This window comes from Electrona antarctica, assembly GCF_951216825.1.
Source record: "Electrona antarctica genome assembly, chromosome: 20".
Lineage (NCBI taxonomy): Eukaryota > Metazoa > Chordata > Actinopteri > Myctophiformes > Myctophidae > Electrona > Electrona antarctica.
In genome coordinates, this window is record NC_136801.1 from 9,682,971 (window position 1) to 9,700,785 (window position 17,815).

The following is a 17,815-nucleotide window of genomic DNA, read 5'->3' on the forward strand; positions in this document are numbered from 1 at the left end:
GTATTGGATTATCCAGTCTTCAAATTATAATGTATGTTGGGATTGATTGATTAATAATTGTATTCACAGTTTGTAGAACGGGTACATTTCAAATGAAAGCACAAGTCAATACAAAAGCTGCTACGAGGATAAAACCATAAAAAAACACTTTTTTACCTCAGGGTCCTCCATTTTCAATTCATCAGAACATTTAATTAAAGATGTACATATATATTCACTTGTCCGGGCACAAAAGTCACTTAACTAACTGTAAGTTGGTTTTGGTGAATACATGTTTGAATATTATGATGAATATACTCGGTTTAGTTCATTTTACTTCATATTACTCAAGTTAATAGCCCTAGAATGTCTGTGATCTTACATACATTTCATGTATTCCAAATACAGATCGGTCCTATCAGAGCACGGTTGGCAGGCTGACCTCAATCAGTGTTATTGAACACCATTTACGTCTGTGTGTTTGTTTAAAAAATATTGAACCGATGTATTAAAAAGCGCTTCTGACAAAACCTCTTAATGCCATTGGACCCTCAAACTGTCTGTTAAAACAGCTAACTCCACCACCTCTCATGAAAGTAATTGACAATATATATAAAGTCGCAACACCAACTTTGATGAGGCACTATTGCTTTGTTTTCAAAATATACCGTTTTCTTCATTTTCTGAACAATGTAAAGTTTTCATTTTCTGAAAAATGAACATTTTGGAGTTAGGTGGTTTCTCCCCGACAGCAGAGGTCAGTATGAAAGTATTGTGTGGTGCTACAAATCTTGATGTTATTTTACTTTACATTATAGTACATTTAAAAGTATCTAGATTGTATTATTAAAGTAGCCAATGCTTAAACAAAAATAAGGATTTATTTTCCAACTTTCTTTGAGATCAAGTAAGGCACTGCATTCATTACAGCAGATCGAAATAAACATTGTGGTAAGTCTCGACTGGGGCCTGAATTAACCATGACATCACAGCTTAGCCTGTGTCTTCCTGAGCTGATCTCTGAGCTCCAGACGAGCGATGGAGGACAGATGAACCTCATCTGGGCCATCAGCGATGCGCAGGGTCCTCACATAGGCATACCTGATGATGAAAGGGACAATATTTACTTCAGTAGACACGATGTGATGCAAAGTGACGGGTCGGCATGTCAATCATTACACAATTATCACAATTATCTTTTGCATAATCATTCAATCATTTTCATGTAATTTTTTCAAAAAAATTGCAAAAGTTTTAGAAATAGCCATTCTACAAGCTCAAAACGCTGTATTATCTTTTTTTAAGTTATTAAATGATGTAAGGTATTTGTCATATGTGCCCTGTGCAGTGCACATTTTGTTTACGAAGCCTAAAAGCCAAACAGAAATGTGATTTCTATTCATAATGTGCAACGACAAACGCAATTAAATCCTTAATCACAATTATTAAAGCAAGTCAAGTACAGTTTCATAATCGTGAAGGCCCTAGTGACTGGAACATTCTGCACACTGTCTGGAGGTACTTACATCTGTGCTAGCGGGAAGTCTCCAGACACACCTGCTCCTCCATAAACCTGGATGGCACAGTCTACCACCTTACATGCCATCCTGGCTGCAACCACCTTGATCATAGCGATCTAGACAATCACAGAGGGAATTGAGTCGCTTCGAACTTGGGTACACATAGTCAGGGGTGCTGTTCCACTTGAGCAGAGAGATTTTTCAGACATTGCAATTACCTGTTTGCTTGCAGCTCGGCTTCCTTGCGAGTCCAGAGCGTGGGCAGCATTGAGAGTCAACAGGCGGGTCTGCTCTATCATCAAACGGCACTCTGCGATCCAGTGAGCCACTACCTCCTACAACACAAAGCAGTAACATGGACAGTGAGTGGAGGTCTTTATACCAAGCGCAGAGCGCCTGTTGACATTTGTGTCTGCTACTGTAGATCCTTCATTGTTTCCATGTAAATCAGGACTCCTGAATCTTTGCCCTCCACACCCTCATATCTACTGTAGCATCAGGGTCTTGAGCAACAACACAGGGAAAACTAGAAAAAGTGCCCCTCGGGGCACATGTCTCCACCAGGGCAGGTCAGGTTGTGGCCTCCTGGTGGCGCTATAATAGGCCAATGTGAAAAGGTTGCCATTTCTTCATACGGCTTTGATGGCAATTGAATGATTTGAGGCATTTTGTTCAAAAAATGTGTTTTTCAAAAATCAACCTGTTGGTGGCGCTATAACAGGCCAATGTGAAAAGGGTGGGATATATTCCTCAGCCTAGTAAGAAAATGTGTGAAAGATTTCACGTAAATTGCATGCTGCGTTCATGATTTGAGGCTTTTGTTCAAAACGGGGCAATCTTGCAAACTGTGAAAGCCAATTATAGCCAATTAGGATGGAATATGAAATATCGGACAGATCCGACTTGAGCACATGACCATAGAGATACTGTGTAACGATTTGTGCAGGTCAAAGGTTTGTCCTTGGCCTCTAGGGAGTGTGCATGGAACGTTTCACGCAGATCGGTGCAGTTTCAGGTAAAAAATGTGAAAAGCTGCCTCATTGTGGCGCTATAACAGGCCGTTCTGGAAAATGTGGGGCAGAGGTTCATCGTTGGCATCCAGGGAGTGTGTGTGCAAAGTTTGGCATCGACCGGGTTAACGGTGCCGGAGATTAGCTGGTAACAGACGGACGGAAGGACGGACACACACACACACACACGGACACACACACGGACGGAGTGCAAAACATACTCTCTCCCCAAGCCTTCGGCCTGGTGGAGACAACAAGAGCTCTTTCACTGTTCAAGGTCTCTTCAGAGAGAAACTGTGTAATATTGTTTTAAGGCATGTGAAACGCATTTTCTTCTTTGTTTTTTAAGTAAGAACCTTTTCATCCAAAAGTAAAATAACAAAGTTGACACTAAAACAGAGAATTCAAAGAAGTCTGTTGATTATGATGGGTTCAGACTGAGCACTAAGACATGATGTAATACATACACATGATAAAATATGCCATCATTTAGTGAATGCAAATTTCCATCCGTAGTTCCCACAAAAGACATCCGCTCCAGATACTAGAATCTGCCTTTCAGATTATGTGTGAAAAGTTAATATATTGGCCTCAGGTGAGGTTGGGACTAGACGATGGGGTCACTTAAATAGTTAGGGGTCATCTTCCAGGGCATGACGGTGCTCAGCATGTTTCATGGCCATCTGCCCATTAGATTTTCACATAACTTGTGAAAGTGGAAGTTTGGCCTATTAAACTGCAACTGCTGATATTTTTACTACTGTATTGATGTTGGCCACTAGGGGTCACCAAACGCAAACAGTTCAAACAAATGCATGCTATTAAAGCAGGGGTTTTCAAGAATTAACCTGGGGACCGCACTGTTGTGTTGGGTGGGGATATGGGCTAAGATTCGTTTTTCACACTTGTTATGCATTCCATGTCGATGTATCCCACTGTTTCTCAAACAATAATGGTCCTTGGGAAAACGTTTTGAAATGGAAATAAATAAAATACCTTTGTTAAATATATTAAAATGTTTAAATGATTTTTCACAAGTCCATAAAAAATCACACCCGTGTGAACTGAGTGGTGCAAGGTCTTATATAGCCTGATCAGCTGTGGTCTGACGTAATGTCAGTGACCATAGTAACCATGCTCATTCTTTTGGGCCCCACGTACAGGTTCACACAAACACGGATACAAACAAAGCTGGTTGTTGGAGTGGTTTGCACCACTCAAAAAACATATTTGAATGAATTAGCGCGGGGAGGGAAGGCTTGTGGTAGTATACGCACAACAAACTTTATCAAGCCCTTATCGGTCATTAATGATCTGAAATATGCTTGTGGTCCAGGGCTCAGAAAAGACCACTGATCTATTCTTATCTCAGTTACTATAATTCCGTTCTTACTTTATCCAACCTTCCACATTAAATACATTTTATTTTAACTGATATACTGATTGTATGAACGACGAGCACATCACACATGCAATATATATTTCCTAATAATAATGACTGAACCAGACTGTGTACACTCCCCCTTCTTGAGATCACAATTACTCCCTTTTTCTGTGGAATTTCTTCAACTTCCAAGTAAATGACAACATTTAGGCGTCATCATAGCCAGATAATTTAGTTTCTCAGGAAAAAAATCTAATAAAACAAAAGACAGTCTTCACTTTCCTATACGTTTCTAAATGCATGATCAGGGACCACATGCAATTCCTTCACATACCACCAGTGGGCACCAGTTGAAAACTCTGACACTGTATCTGGCTGTCACAGAACAGAGACAGTACTGGCTAGATGAGAGAGATGCCTCACTTACATGTTGGTAGAGTTTCTTGCCAAACGTTTCCCTGGTGGAGGCGCGCTGGCAGAGCAACTCCAGTGCCCATTCTGCCAGGCCCACGGCCCTCATGCAGTGGTGCAGTCTGCCAGGCCCCAGGCGACCCTGGGCAATCTCAAATCCCCTGCCCTCTCCTAGGTACACAAGTACACGCATGCGTACACACGGGGGCGCGCACACGCACGCACACGCACACACACACACACACGCACACACACACGCACACGCACACACACACAGTTTGAATGAGTTGGTACTGTGCGTGCTATGGGTTCAATTTATTTCTTTTCCAAAATATCTATTCCAAATATTGAAACGCAGCAAAATTGAAGGACCAAATGGTATTTGAAGCATGAAATGTATACCACATGCTGGTGAACTAAACCACTGTGTTATCTGATGCAGAAACATTTTAATATTTGCAATTTTGCATCCTATTGCCAATAACTTTAGCTGCAGGTCTTTGCATGTGATGAAGTTCCATTGAGTAAGCATGATTTCAGTAAATAGATACACAACCATACAAACAGTCACTTACCCAGGATGATATTGGAGGCCGGGACACGCACATTGTCAAAGTGCACCTCAAAGTGACCACCATGAACAGCATCTGGGTTTAGACAAATCAAAATGCTACGAATTAAATAGTCTCATTTGGTCAGTGATGGAAGAAGTGTTCAAATGTTTTACTTAAGTAAAAGTATCAATAGTTACAAGTGGAAGTCCCATATTCAAAATGTACTTGACTAAAAGTACAAAAGTGTCTGCATCAAAAAATATACTTAAAGTACCAAAAGCTAAAGTACTCATTGTGCGGATACGTCCCATTTCACAAGTTCAAAATGCATGAGAATCTTTTGTTAATAACAGATCTACAAGCTCACAATGCATCATAAAGTATTGAGAAAAACAATTGGAAATACTGATTAAAGTAAAAAATATCTCAAAATTGTACTTAAGTACTGTACTTGAGTACAAGTAGATCAGAGAGGCATATTGTCGGTATCAGCTTATGCTGCAGTCTATCCTCATTTCAATGCGTTACACACCTGGGAGATGGATTGCTCATCAGCCCTACCATCAGCTCCCAGTAATTACCGCACGACTCATAGGCTGAGTGGGTGTAAGTCTCAATAAAAACAATATTGTATGACTTTCAGGGTCAAACATGTACTGGATATAAAACTCAGCTATAGTCATATTTATAAGGACAGGAGGGTTGTTTGACTAGGAAGAAACAATACCATCCTGGCCAAACACAGTGAGTGGTCGGATCAGCTTCACTCCAGGGCTGTCCATTGGTACCAGGACCATGCTGTGTTGGCCATGCCTGAGAACACAAAGATCTGAATCAGAGCTTTAAGATCTTGTTAGTTTATTTGGTACAATTCAACAATGCTTTTTTGGCATTATTTATATACACAACACTTTCATGGATTATTGGTTGCATTCAGGGCGGCCTTGACTCAGGAGGTACAGTGGCCACCTTGGGACCCGTTTGGTTTCTGATTCCATCCCCAGGTCTGTGCCTGGCTTTGTGTCAAAGTGTCCTTGAGCTGTGTGAAATGGGTGAATGTAACACACATTGTAGTGTAGTTGGATAAAAGGTGCTGTACGAATGCAGATCATTTTGCCATTCACGGAGTGGACCAATACAAACCTCACAAATGTACGGAATGTAGCCTACGTCAATAACAAGAGTCAATAACAAGAGTTTCCTATCATGTCCAAACAGTCCCTCAAGCAGTCTCAACTCCCTGTGGAACAGGCACGTGCAGAGGGGGGGAGGGGGGGGGGAGAGGGCTAGGGGGGCTTGAGCACCTGCCCTTTTGCAGAAAGTGCCCTTTACTTAAAAGAAAAAGCCAAAAGCCCTAATTGGGGGGACAATTAGGGCTTGTGTGGGGGGCAAATAAGGGCTTATGTGTGAGGGGCCAATAAGGGCTTGTGTGGGGGGCAAACAAGGGCTTATTTGGGGGGCAAATAAGGGCTTATATGGGGGGCCAATAAGGGCTTGTGTGGGGGATAAATAAGGGCTTGCTTGGGGGGGCAATAAGGGCTTATGTGTGGGGCCAATAAGGGCTTGTGTGGGGGGTCAATAAACATTTGACAAGTAATGATGATTCCACTATCATAATGAATTATCTTTTAATCTGCCATCAGTCAGTTTTAGTTTCAGACTAATGAGAACATATTGCTTATTTTACTGTCCAATGACATGAAATGGCACAAGGGACGGACTCCACAAAAAGACCACCCCAAAAATCGGCGCACACATGTGCCCTTTTCTGGAGTTTGAGCCCCTGCCCCCTCAGTGCTCTCTGCACGGCCCTGCTGTGGAACGTAGAGTGCACCAAATGGCCTAGGTTCAGAGTTATCGTTACAGTTACACACAGAGACTTGGTGCATTTATAGAGAGATTTTGAAACTTTCAACAGGTTTTTGCATCCAGGGGGGATTGATGGGGAATATGTCCGTCCTTCCTGTTTTTCATGTAACTTTGCCAAAAAGAGAGGTTCCATCACATTGTAGCAACAAAACATATAGTGTGTATACGGTGCTAAATTCCCTGGTCGTGGTCATTTGAAGTGGTATTGTTGCTATTTGCTTTGCCTTGAAGTAAGATCAGTGGAAATTACAACTGTCAATGAGATTTATTGGATAATTACATGATAGTAGCGGTTACCGCTTACTGGTTAGTACATACATGCGTACATGCCTATGTTGGGAAATACAACCAAATTCCCTGTGAAGCTGATTTCCAATAAATAAGTCATAAAGTAGGAAGTGACAAGAAGAAAACAACTAAAACAATATATATACTGTATATACAAAAAAAACACACAAACACAAACAAACAGAATAAAACTAATAGTAATGTATGACTGCATTACTGACCTGTTGTTAACATCCTGAGAGCTGCTGCTCCTGCACATCACGATGGACACCTTGCATTGTGGGTTACCAGCACCTGTGACGGTCAGTGAATTGACAATTTAGGCATTTGGCAGACACTCTTAATCCAGAGAGATTTACAGAAAGCAAGGAAAACACAAGGTAATACATCAAATGCATTACTCTGCATAGGTTGTCTGGGGATCAATTAAAACAAGAGCACAGACAACCTTGTACTCTATGTGACTTCAGTGTGGAATGAAAACAGTCCTCAACTGTGATGTGCTAAGGATGGACGGAGGTACAGACAGACAAATGTCCTCATCTGTGATGTGCTAAGGATGGACGGAGGTACAGACAGACAAATGTTCGGTTGACTCTCTGCTGGACCTCTACCTGATGAGTTACATTTCCTTTGTCCTTATTACTTATTTTTTTATTATTAATGGAAACCTTATAGCTTACACCAGAGCCCAAAGTATGACCACACAGCTCCCAGAGATATTATAGTTAACTAAGCCAGTGGTTCCCAAACGTATTCAGGTCAAGGACCCCCAGAATTGACACTAATTAGCCCGCGGACCCCCATTTGAAGAGATATGCCACGCAGGGACCCCCATAGGAGAATATCTTTAAGGCTCTAGCAGTGAGTCTCAACCCGTTTAATTTCAAGGACCCCCAGTTTGACATGCATTAGGCTACAGACCCCCATTTAATGGCATTTCTATCTCTGAGACCCCCAATACATATGGTAAAATCAATGTTCATTTAACTCTGAGAGTGTACAAATTCTGTTTGTACAACATTTGTAACATTTGTACACTCTCAAGAGTTACAGACCCATAAGGGTCCATTTGGTTCCAAATAATCATTTAGCTGGGGACCCCCTGGAACTCCCTCAAGGACCCCTGAGGGTCCCCGGACCGCACTTTGGGAACCACTGAACCAAGCAACTAGCACAGCCTTTTTCAAATCAACAGGAGTGGTATTTAAGACACTCGAAACTACTTCTCCAAAGTGAGTAACACCCACAACACCATGATCTGGTACCACCGACTCAAATTTTTAACAAACATGGGGAAATTCTCATTCTACTACTCCACGGAAATGTGGAATGCCCTTGCCCTGACACCATCCATTACACTTTCAAGGATGTGAATCACTGGTTTCCTTCACAACTGGCCTGAAAAACCATCTCCCAGGAGACCACAAGGGGAGGTAAATGCCCTCATTTTTCCTTTTGTTCTTTTGTGGAGCCGACTGATTTGTTTGCGCCTGATGCCCTGACAACACATTGAGGTTAGATAACACACTCCATATTTGGGCGTAGCTGGTTGTGGTTTATTTTATGCGAGTGACATGGAAAACAACAATTCTAAACAAAATTGAAACAAATAACTAATGAAAATTATATCATATAACCAGTAAGAGGTCGTGAGGACAAGAAGCGACCTCGCCCTTCATCCGCCTGGGTGACGGCAGACGGAAGACTGCTGGGCGAGCACTGGCGCGTTGGCATGGGGGGGTTAGATCAACATATGGAATGAATTATGTACTCGCCATATATGGAGCGTGTCTTGAGTGTACAGGTTTTGATGAGGTCAGATCAACATATGGAATGTCAGAACAGGAAGGACGGGTGGGGAGGATCAACATATGGAATATCAGAACAGGTCAGCTCCATATATGGAGATCTAAGGGTTTGAGGTCAGATGTAGAGTTGCTGGCCAGCTCCGTATATGCAGATCTAGGTGATGATCCAGTATATAGTGAGTATAACCCTAACCCAACACGTCCTAATGGCAAAACAATCCTTTTAAACTGTTGAAACATAATCTGGAAATAAGGTACTGAGTTGACTTCACTATCTCAGCAGCACCTCCTTGATGGGTATTTTCTTACATTAGGATTTATTGTTTCATATTTTATGTTCACATCTTATTACTACAGTATGTTAAAAAAGACCTTGTAAATCTTCTTGTATCTGGTGCACAGGACTGCCCTGTCACCCAGTGATGTCATATCAATATTTGCGTGTGTATTAATTCCACTATCAGCTGTCACCCACTCCAGATTGTCAATTGTACCAAAGGGAAATAAGATTAAATGGAAAACAACATGACAACATCTTTGCCCTTAAAGATGAGGATAAACATACACTCTCACCCTATGAGATAAAGAGTCATCAACAGAATCTTAATCACGGAACGTGATTAAAGTCGAAAACAGGATTCAGACCATCGGACGCCCATGACAGCCTGATGACACCTTACTCTGATGGGGCCTTTCAACCTATTGAAATGTGACAGCTGAATCCTGATCTATGACATGTTTTTCAGTATATATGTTTGTGCAAAATGATATGATGCATATATTGTGCATATATATATATATATTGTGCATATATATGATGATATGATGATATGATATGATGACATTCAGAGCACTTAGGAGAATTCTCTCTCCTCTATTCTTTACATTTGTACACACTCTGGATCTGAAGAAAAAACTAAAGATAACTTAGAAATACTTTAAGAGCTTGCGTCTTGTGTCAAAATCCTTTCAGGTTTTTTGCAATACTTTACATTTCTCTAGAGTTCATCTTTTGGGTTTTCGATACTTTGGGTTCTCACTTTTCCAGTGAAGTCTTATAAGGTCGAGGTCTCCTGGCTATTTTAACAGCCTCACTCAGATTTATATCTGTCACTCCTGATCTTTTAAATACAGCCATCAGATGACATATCAACAAGCACAACATAGCATTGATGGTAAAGAGCAAGGTGCTGTGTGACAGCAGGCATGTCCACACATGCTATGCTACACAGTACACACATCTGAAAGCTAACAAACATTCACATCATATCACTCATTCTCAGAGAATAAGGGAAGGCTGCTCTGAAGAGAGAGAGAGAGAGAGAGAGAGTGCGAGAGAGAGAGAGAGAGAGAGAGAGAGTGAATGTAAGATCTCTACAAGGTTTAAGTAAGTAAACATTATTCTTACAAATGTGTGGAAAAGAAACCACAGAGCATACTGTAAAAGGGCAAAGGAATTACATTTAAAGTATCCCAAGTTAGTGTTCCTGAAACCCTTGCTGGGCACGCAACCAGTCAAGCTCATGAGCAGGATTCTGTTACAGTACATTACAAAGCACTACAAGACCACAAATCCTAGCTAATATGGCAAAGATGGCTGCTCACTGCTCCTTAGGATGGGTCGAATGCAAAGGACACATTTGCCCAAAGGGACAATAACTTACAGTATATCGTTGCTGTCAGGCAGAAACCTCCATATTTTAATATTTAATATTTTTAATATTAATATTTTCCCCCAAATTAACGCCCCTACTTGGATATGAGGTTTTCACCCGACAGAGCCGATATCAAATGAAATCAAGATGATCCATTTGTGGTGTAAATTACACAATCTTCAATTTAGCCATTTATCAGACACTCTTATCCAGAGCGTCTTACAAAGTGCGTGTCGGAATGAACTTCAAAAAGTCAGTCAATAACAGATTGAGCAGTTTGTGTAATTGTGAATGTGCTGGGCAATATGGACACAAATAAATAAATATCACTATATATTTTACCTGATACCTTTATATCGATATTGTGATATTGTTCTATAAAAACTGCTCATCGTATCACAGCGGGCATGGCAAGCTGGAAGCACCAGGATATTATCCTCAACTTTTGGCAGATTGTATCTTGGCACATAACATCTTTCCCTGTAGGTACAGTAAGGTCTTTGTGCATTAGAGCGGAACCGGAGCATTGCTGCAACTTGTAGAATACAAGAGCAACAGGATGTCAGTGCCATCACACTTGACGACTTGTGTGTGTCTCTTGGCGAGGTGGATGGCATGTAAGCAAGCACTATCCTTTGATCACTCATCAAATCCCCACAAAGTCCATCGAGATGGTTTCGGTTTCCTCTGCATCTTCAAAACCGCTGTCCAGGATTATCGATCTGTTCCTCAGTGAGTCGACATGGTGCTGAGGTGAGTTATGTAACTGCCAACAAAAGCAGAAAGCGCAGCCTTGTTGCCACTGCTTGTCAAGTACCTCCTGGAATGTGGTACTGTTGTGTTGTGTTATTATATGTGCTCTGAGATCACATGCTGGTCCTGCACCTCCAAATGAGGCAGGGTTGTGTTGTTTTAAAAATGTGGACATACTTGGTTTCTGCCCCGACAGCAGAGATACAATACTACTAGCATCTACCTGACTAACACTACTAGCAGTAAACGACATGCCTAGCATCTAAGCACCCGTCTATAAATAGTTTAACTTGCATACAGTATGTAGAGCCATATGTCAATGGCAGTACAGCCGACAGGTCTGCCATTGAAAACGTCTACACTTTACTTTGAAAAGCTGACTGAGGATATATACTGTACATCCTACATTCTACATTCTAACAGTATACCAGCACAGATAAAGTGCATGACTCACTGAAGGAGGAGTGTCATTGCCTTGTGTTGTGCTGTCTAGAATACGCACACAGTGACACACACACACACACACTCAACCACCCCCCCCCCCCCCCCCCCCCCAACTGCACGCACCCACCCACACAGAGGTGTTCCCTCGAAGCGTGGGTTGGACAGAGCTATTAAAGGATTTTCAGACATCTCCATTCCATACAACGGTGGCAAACAGGACTTTCAGGACCAATTTCATCTGAGAACAACCTACCCAAACGGAATCAAACAGAGGGTAAGTGACAGTCTACTATGTCACCATTTTATGTACATTTATATTATATATGTGTTGTAGGCTAAGCTGAATTCTACAGATTACACAGAATACAGCAGTGAAGGTGAACTAAATAAGCTTTGGTTTTGGATTGGACTTCTGTTGTGTTTCCATAACATCTTTCTGTACCATGACATTACCTTTTGTAAGGCAAAAGTCAAAGTCCTGTTCCAAAGACTTTATTACTTTACTACTGCATATGGCTGATGTAATGGTGATACAAATAGCATGGTGACATTTGGATTAATATTGCTGAGGCCAAGATTGAAAGAAAATAAAAAAGGGAATTTCGTAATATTTGAATTTATATTGCCCACAGTAATTTATGCTACACTTGAAGAATCCTGAGAGTAAATTAAACATGAGTTTAATACTTTACCCTTACAGTTTTAGACTGCTTGTCAAATGAACACATGATGTTACCGTTTTCTTTTCTTTTTTTCTCTGTGTATTCATGACAGCAGGATGGATACTTCACATACTTCTGAATATCCGTTTAGCAACATCTGTTTCACTAAGGGTCCCTCCTAGCTCCCTGCTAACAAATATTGACGTATTACATAACAAACCTCAAAGCTATTTGTAATATGAGGCTACAAATCTGGAGATGTCCCATCTGCCAAAGCCGACATACCACACTAACATTGAAGCACACAATATTATCAAAACCTCACCTGCATTTTAACTCAATCAGCTATGATGCCATCTGCATCACTCACCTGCTTATGGGTCTCTCTGTTATAAAGCATCGCAGACTTCCCTAAACTCAAGTTGTTACTGAGCTACATTGCAAAAATAATGCTCATATCTACAAAGACAACTCTAAGGTCATCCTATTCATTTACACTGAAGTGGGGACAAGGGCTTTGATTAAGTATGCTGGTTTGAAGAAGTGATACTACTGTGTGCAGCCTGCATATGTAGTTCTCAGCATGACCTACAACAGGAGAATGCTAACAACACGATAAGCCTGATAAGTGACCATCTCCCTCAGTTCAGCAGCAGGGGCATCTGGGCATGCATGTCTTGTTCAAAGATAACATTCACAGCTTCGCAATCATGCAGCCGGAACATCTAGCTGATAATCCCTGGCTGGTAGAGACACTCAAGTTTTGGAAAAAGAACAGCACAAGGACAGTGCAATATTTATTTTTACAATGTTTTGTCTATAATGGCATATGCCCACAATTGGGGAACTAGGGTAAAAGTGGTTAAGAGAAAATTAAGTTCTAGTGCTAGACAGTGCTAGAATGTAACCAGAATGTTTCGGATATTCTTTGGCCAATATTGTTTTCAGTGTGTTAACCCAGGGAATTCAGCCAGGGTGGATGCACTAGCCGGCACACAATCCTAACAGACAGTCAGTTGGACAAAGCATGCGAGAGAGATTCCACTGAAAGCATCCGTTTTTATTTTCTGCATTTGGAGCGCTTTGTTTGTTTTTTTCTCCCCCCCGTCCCAAATGACAGGAAACGTGCGGTTCCCAAGCCCACTCTTTTCTTTGACTCATCCACAGATCTCTGCACGTACTATGCAAAATAAGTCAGGCTCTCAGGCTGGGTTCACACTAATGACAACATAGCAGCAGCAGGCTACAAGTCATATTCAACTAAAGTCAGCAACATGAAGCTACAGACTGATGATGCCTGACACTAGTTGCTACGTGCACGATGACACACGGCACATCAAAGTTGAGCTGACTTCAACTTATTTTCAGCGCTCCAAAATGACGCAGTGATGCGTCAATCAATCTATGTTTTTGTTTCACCACTTCCACTCCCTTTCTCTCTCCCCATAGTCTGCTCTTCCGCAAAAAAATGGAAGGAAAGAAATAATTCTTGCCGTTCACCGGTTCTCTGAGCTATTTGAGCCGAACCTTTTGATGTACGCAGTGTGGCTTGAGTAACACTTCAGCAGCAACTCGTCAGCAATGTAGCTTTTGTCACCGCCAGTGTGAACACAACAACAGATGCCTCAGATACTATAGTGAATCAGTCTAAAAGCACATTGAATACGGATGGATGGGCAGGGTGTACACTGCAATGAACTTTCAGACCAGTGATTTCCGGGCTCCTAAACCGGGCCCCTAATTGGGAGTTTGTTAAAGAGTGTGGGCCGTGGGGAGGGGGGGGTGGTTAAAGAGGCCTCATTCAAAAAAAAAACCAACCACCGTCCTTTCTGTGTGTCATTCCAACACGTCATTCAGAATCTGTTATGTGTAACTGTAACCTAGCCGACTCTAACGTTGTCGCTGTTGGGTGGGAACCTTGCATCTAATGATTAGATAAAACAATATAAAAGGATTAGATTCTAATCCTTTTATATTGTTTTATTTTTAATTTCGCTCCATAAATGTATGCCCTAGTTTATACTTTGTCACATGGCAGTAGCAGAAATAATGTGTCGCATGATGAACTTGCACATCAGTTATTTTCACTGTAAAAAAATTAAATACAGTTTCACCTACAGTATAATGGCATGCCCCACATAGGTTGAAAGTTAAAGTTTTGCTTAATGTAAATCGCTCTGGATTAAGAGCGTCTGCTAAATGCCTAAATTCTAAATTAACTATGTCTCAGTATTTTATACATACAGTATTGAACAAATGAAAAGTATTAACAAAAACTTGTGACTACTACAAACTACACTGGATCCTTTGGAACACAGGTTCTTTTGTCCATTTCCTGAAATGTGAAGGTGTGTTTTATCAGCTGGCGACAGCCTGGTGTATTTTCCGGAAGTGCATTATGTATCTATGGGACCCGGAAACTACTGGCGATAGCAGGCAAAATCATAGTAAAAAAGTGGGCGGAGGAACGTCATTCAAAAACATGAAAATATTTTTTTGGACAACATCCAAACCCTCCACGCGGAACCATTTATGGTACTCATTTTACATGCACCTCAAAGCGAGGACATACGGTAATGACAGCAGGAATGCCCACTAGGAGATTTTTAGCGCCCAGAGTCACTGCCGTTCGCCTGCTGGCCGCTATTAAAGCGTAGGCTAACGGTTTTGGACATAGCCTACAAGGTTTCCACTCGACAGCGACGATATGTATCGTGGTTAACTAGACTACAGTAATCAAGTTGTTACATTTACAACATTAAAAGAAAACATAAATCCTAGCAGGAAACCTCTGTTAAATCCTGCACCTCTCTCTTCTCTCCCCTCAGCGTAGCGAACATGGACGATGACCACAATGTCGACGACTACGGGGACTCGGGCAACGACAGCTATGACTACAGCGACTACCACACCGTGTGCGACAAGGAGGCGGTGCGCTCTTTCGCCGGCCTCTTCCTTCCGGCGATCTACGCCCTGGTGCTGGTGGTGGGCCTCGCCGGAAACGCCCTGGTGGTGGTGGTGTACGCGGCGCCGCGGCGGAGGCGCACGCTGACGGACGTGTGCATCCTCAACCTGGCCGTGTCCGACCTGCTGCTGCTGTTCACGCTGCCCTTCTGGGCGGCCGACGCCGTGCACGGCTGGAGGCTGGGCGAGGCGGCCTGCAAGGTCGCCACCTTCCTGTACGGGACAAACTTCGGCTGCGGCATGTTCCTGCTGGCGTGCATCAGCGTGGACCGCTACCGCTCCTTGGCCTGTCACGCCGCCGGTCGCAGCGGGACGGGCCAGCGGGCCCGGAGGCGGTGGCTGCTGGTGTGCGTCGCGATATGGGTGGCGGCCGGCTTCTTGGCCCTGCCCGACCTAGTCTTCTCCAAAGTGACGCACACGTCCCACAGGATGGCCTGCATGGCCATCTACCCTCCCAGTATGGCCCGGCCCGCCAAGGCCACCATGGAGCTGCTGGAGGTGACCTTGAGCTTCCTGTTGCCCTTCCTGGTCATGGTGGCGTGCTACTCCTGGGTGGGGCGGGCGTTGAGCCGCGCCGCCGGCGTGCAGAGGGACAGGAAGTGGCGTGCCCTGCGCGTCCTGCTGGCCATGGTGGCCGTGTTCCTGCTCACCCAGCTGCCCTACAACGTGGTGAAGCTGTGCCGAGCACTGGACGTCATCTATGCACTGGTGACCGACTGTGACCTCAGCAAGGGGCTGGACCGGGCTCTGCAGGTGACTGAGAGCCTGGCGCTGACACACGCCTGCATCAACCCCATCCTCTACGCCTTCGTAGGGTCTTCGTTCAGGGGTCACGTGCTCAGGACTGCCAAATGTATTGGGCAGCGGCTTGGGCGACACCCGCAGCGCATCGACCAGGAGCCGGCGGTGGAAATGGCACTCAACACGAACACTCGCACGCACTCGCAGTCCGCCTCGGAAGACAATGACACGAGCACTTTAACAATCTAAAGACTTTAAAGAAAGACTTCTTTTTTTTATGCACCTCATGCACCTTTTTGTAAATATATCAACAAACTTTTTATATATAATGTGTGTGGTAGTCTTTAACTTGAGTTATTATGTTATTAACTAAATAGACAAAAGCTACGGTAATATGCTGCTCCTAAATACAACCATTTTATTATATTATATAACATATATTATATTGTATTATGGGCAATATGTAAAATAAAGGCCAAGATGTCCTTTGACACAACAGCCATCCGTCATATTTACAGTTAATGCAACTCAAACTTCAGATACCGAGAGAATGAATTCTTCAGCGTCAACTTCTCGTTAACTCAATGCAGAGTTGCAGTTCTATGATGCCAGATAATCAGCTGCATTGTGTTGCTTGGGGTGAGGGTGGCTAGAGGTTTGTATCTCTAGATATATAGATATTGAACCAATGAAAACTATTAAGAAAAACTTGGGACTAAATAACTACTACTAGATCCATTGGTGGTTATTGGATATTTTGTTATTGGTTATTTTGTCCAGGTCCTGAAATGAAACAGTTTTGGACATGCAAGGTTTCCACTCGACAGCGATGATAAGTAGCGTGGTTAACTAGACTACAGTAATCAAGTTGTTACATTTAACAGAGGAATCCTTCATTACATTCTTATTAGTTCCTTTTCCTCCGCTTAGTAATATATGCTTAAATTCGGCGGGTCCTCTCGTCTGATCTGAGGTCGTAGTAGTCGGATTGGGTCGTGTTTGCTCCCCGGGAGGGGGAGGCTCACGCGCTCAGTAAAGGGGATTAGTTTAGTTCCTCACTAATCCCCAGTGAAAACAAAAGCAAATGAGCAACTAAAGGGGTACTCTCCGGAGCGCATATTTCTGCCAGTCTGGGGCGGCCTACCTAAGGTTGTGTAAGGCATTGGGTTGTGCAGCCGTCAGGCCCTGAGAAAGTTGCGGGGGGAAATAGCATTTCTACAACATATAGTTAATTTTAGCATTTGTGGTGCCACTTATGGGCAGAGGTCCAAAAGTGATTAAAAAATAATAATATAATAATAATAATAATATAATATATATTATATATTTAGATTTGTATTATTGTGAGATTTTCGCATTGCAACTTTTCAGAAATAGAAAGCCTACAGTTTCTATTAGCTTGGATTCTCCATCGATGATGTCACTGGTGGACGGGTTTCTGAACTGCCCACAGCCCTCCTATGAGACACAGACTGAGTAGATTTTTTTGCTATTTTATCATGATTAGTGAGGACCAATTATATGAAGATAGGTTGAAAAGTGGTGAAGTGGTCCTTTAATTATTTATTAAAAGGACCGTATTTCAGTCACCACTCACTTGAATCCAACATGAATAAATCAAGCAACTTAAAAACTGCTCACAAAAGCTTGAGTAGATGTTGCTTTAGGCTCTGTGTTTTGTAGAGGCCCCTCAATATGTGATTCAGATTTGGTGGTTTATCGGTTGTGTGTGTTGTGTTCATGCTTTTTGGCATGTTCTTTTTTTAAATA

The 17,815-nt window shown here is 42.5% G+C and overlaps 2 protein-coding genes across 2 annotated transcripts in view; one reads left to right on the top strand and one right to left on the bottom strand.

The window, feature by feature from the left end:
• Window positions 1–228: 228 nt before the first annotated feature.
• The window catches only part of acad11 (acyl-CoA dehydrogenase family, member 11), a 36,472-nt gene continuing 18,885 nt past the window's right edge, over window positions 229–17,815 (bottom strand). Inside the window, exons 14-20 of the mRNA XM_079489740.1 lie at window positions 7,237–7,309; window positions 5,586–5,671; window positions 4,880–4,951; window positions 4,321–4,475; window positions 1,718–1,834; window positions 1,506–1,615; window positions 229–1,080 (exon numbers count right to left, since the gene is read on the bottom strand). Of these exons, the coding sequence (XP_079345866.1) occupies window positions 966–1,080; window positions 1,506–1,615; window positions 1,718–1,834; window positions 4,321–4,475; window positions 4,880–4,951; window positions 5,586–5,671; window positions 7,237–7,309 (728 nt within the window). The 3' untranslated portion in view covers window positions 229–965. The remainder of the gene's footprint in view (window positions 1,081–1,505; window positions 1,616–1,717; window positions 1,835–4,320; window positions 4,476–4,879; window positions 4,952–5,585; window positions 5,672–7,236; window positions 7,310–17,815) is intronic.
• ackr4b (atypical chemokine receptor 4b) lies at window positions 11,825–16,516 on the top strand. The gene is made up of 2 exons (XM_079489742.1): window positions 11,825–11,952; window positions 15,169–16,516. Exon 2 carries the CDS (start codon window positions 15,179–15,181, stop codon window positions 16,292–16,294), a length of 1,116 nt encoding a protein of 371 aa, XP_079345868.1. The 5' UTR covers window positions 11,825–11,952; window positions 15,169–15,178; the 3' UTR covers window positions 16,295–16,516.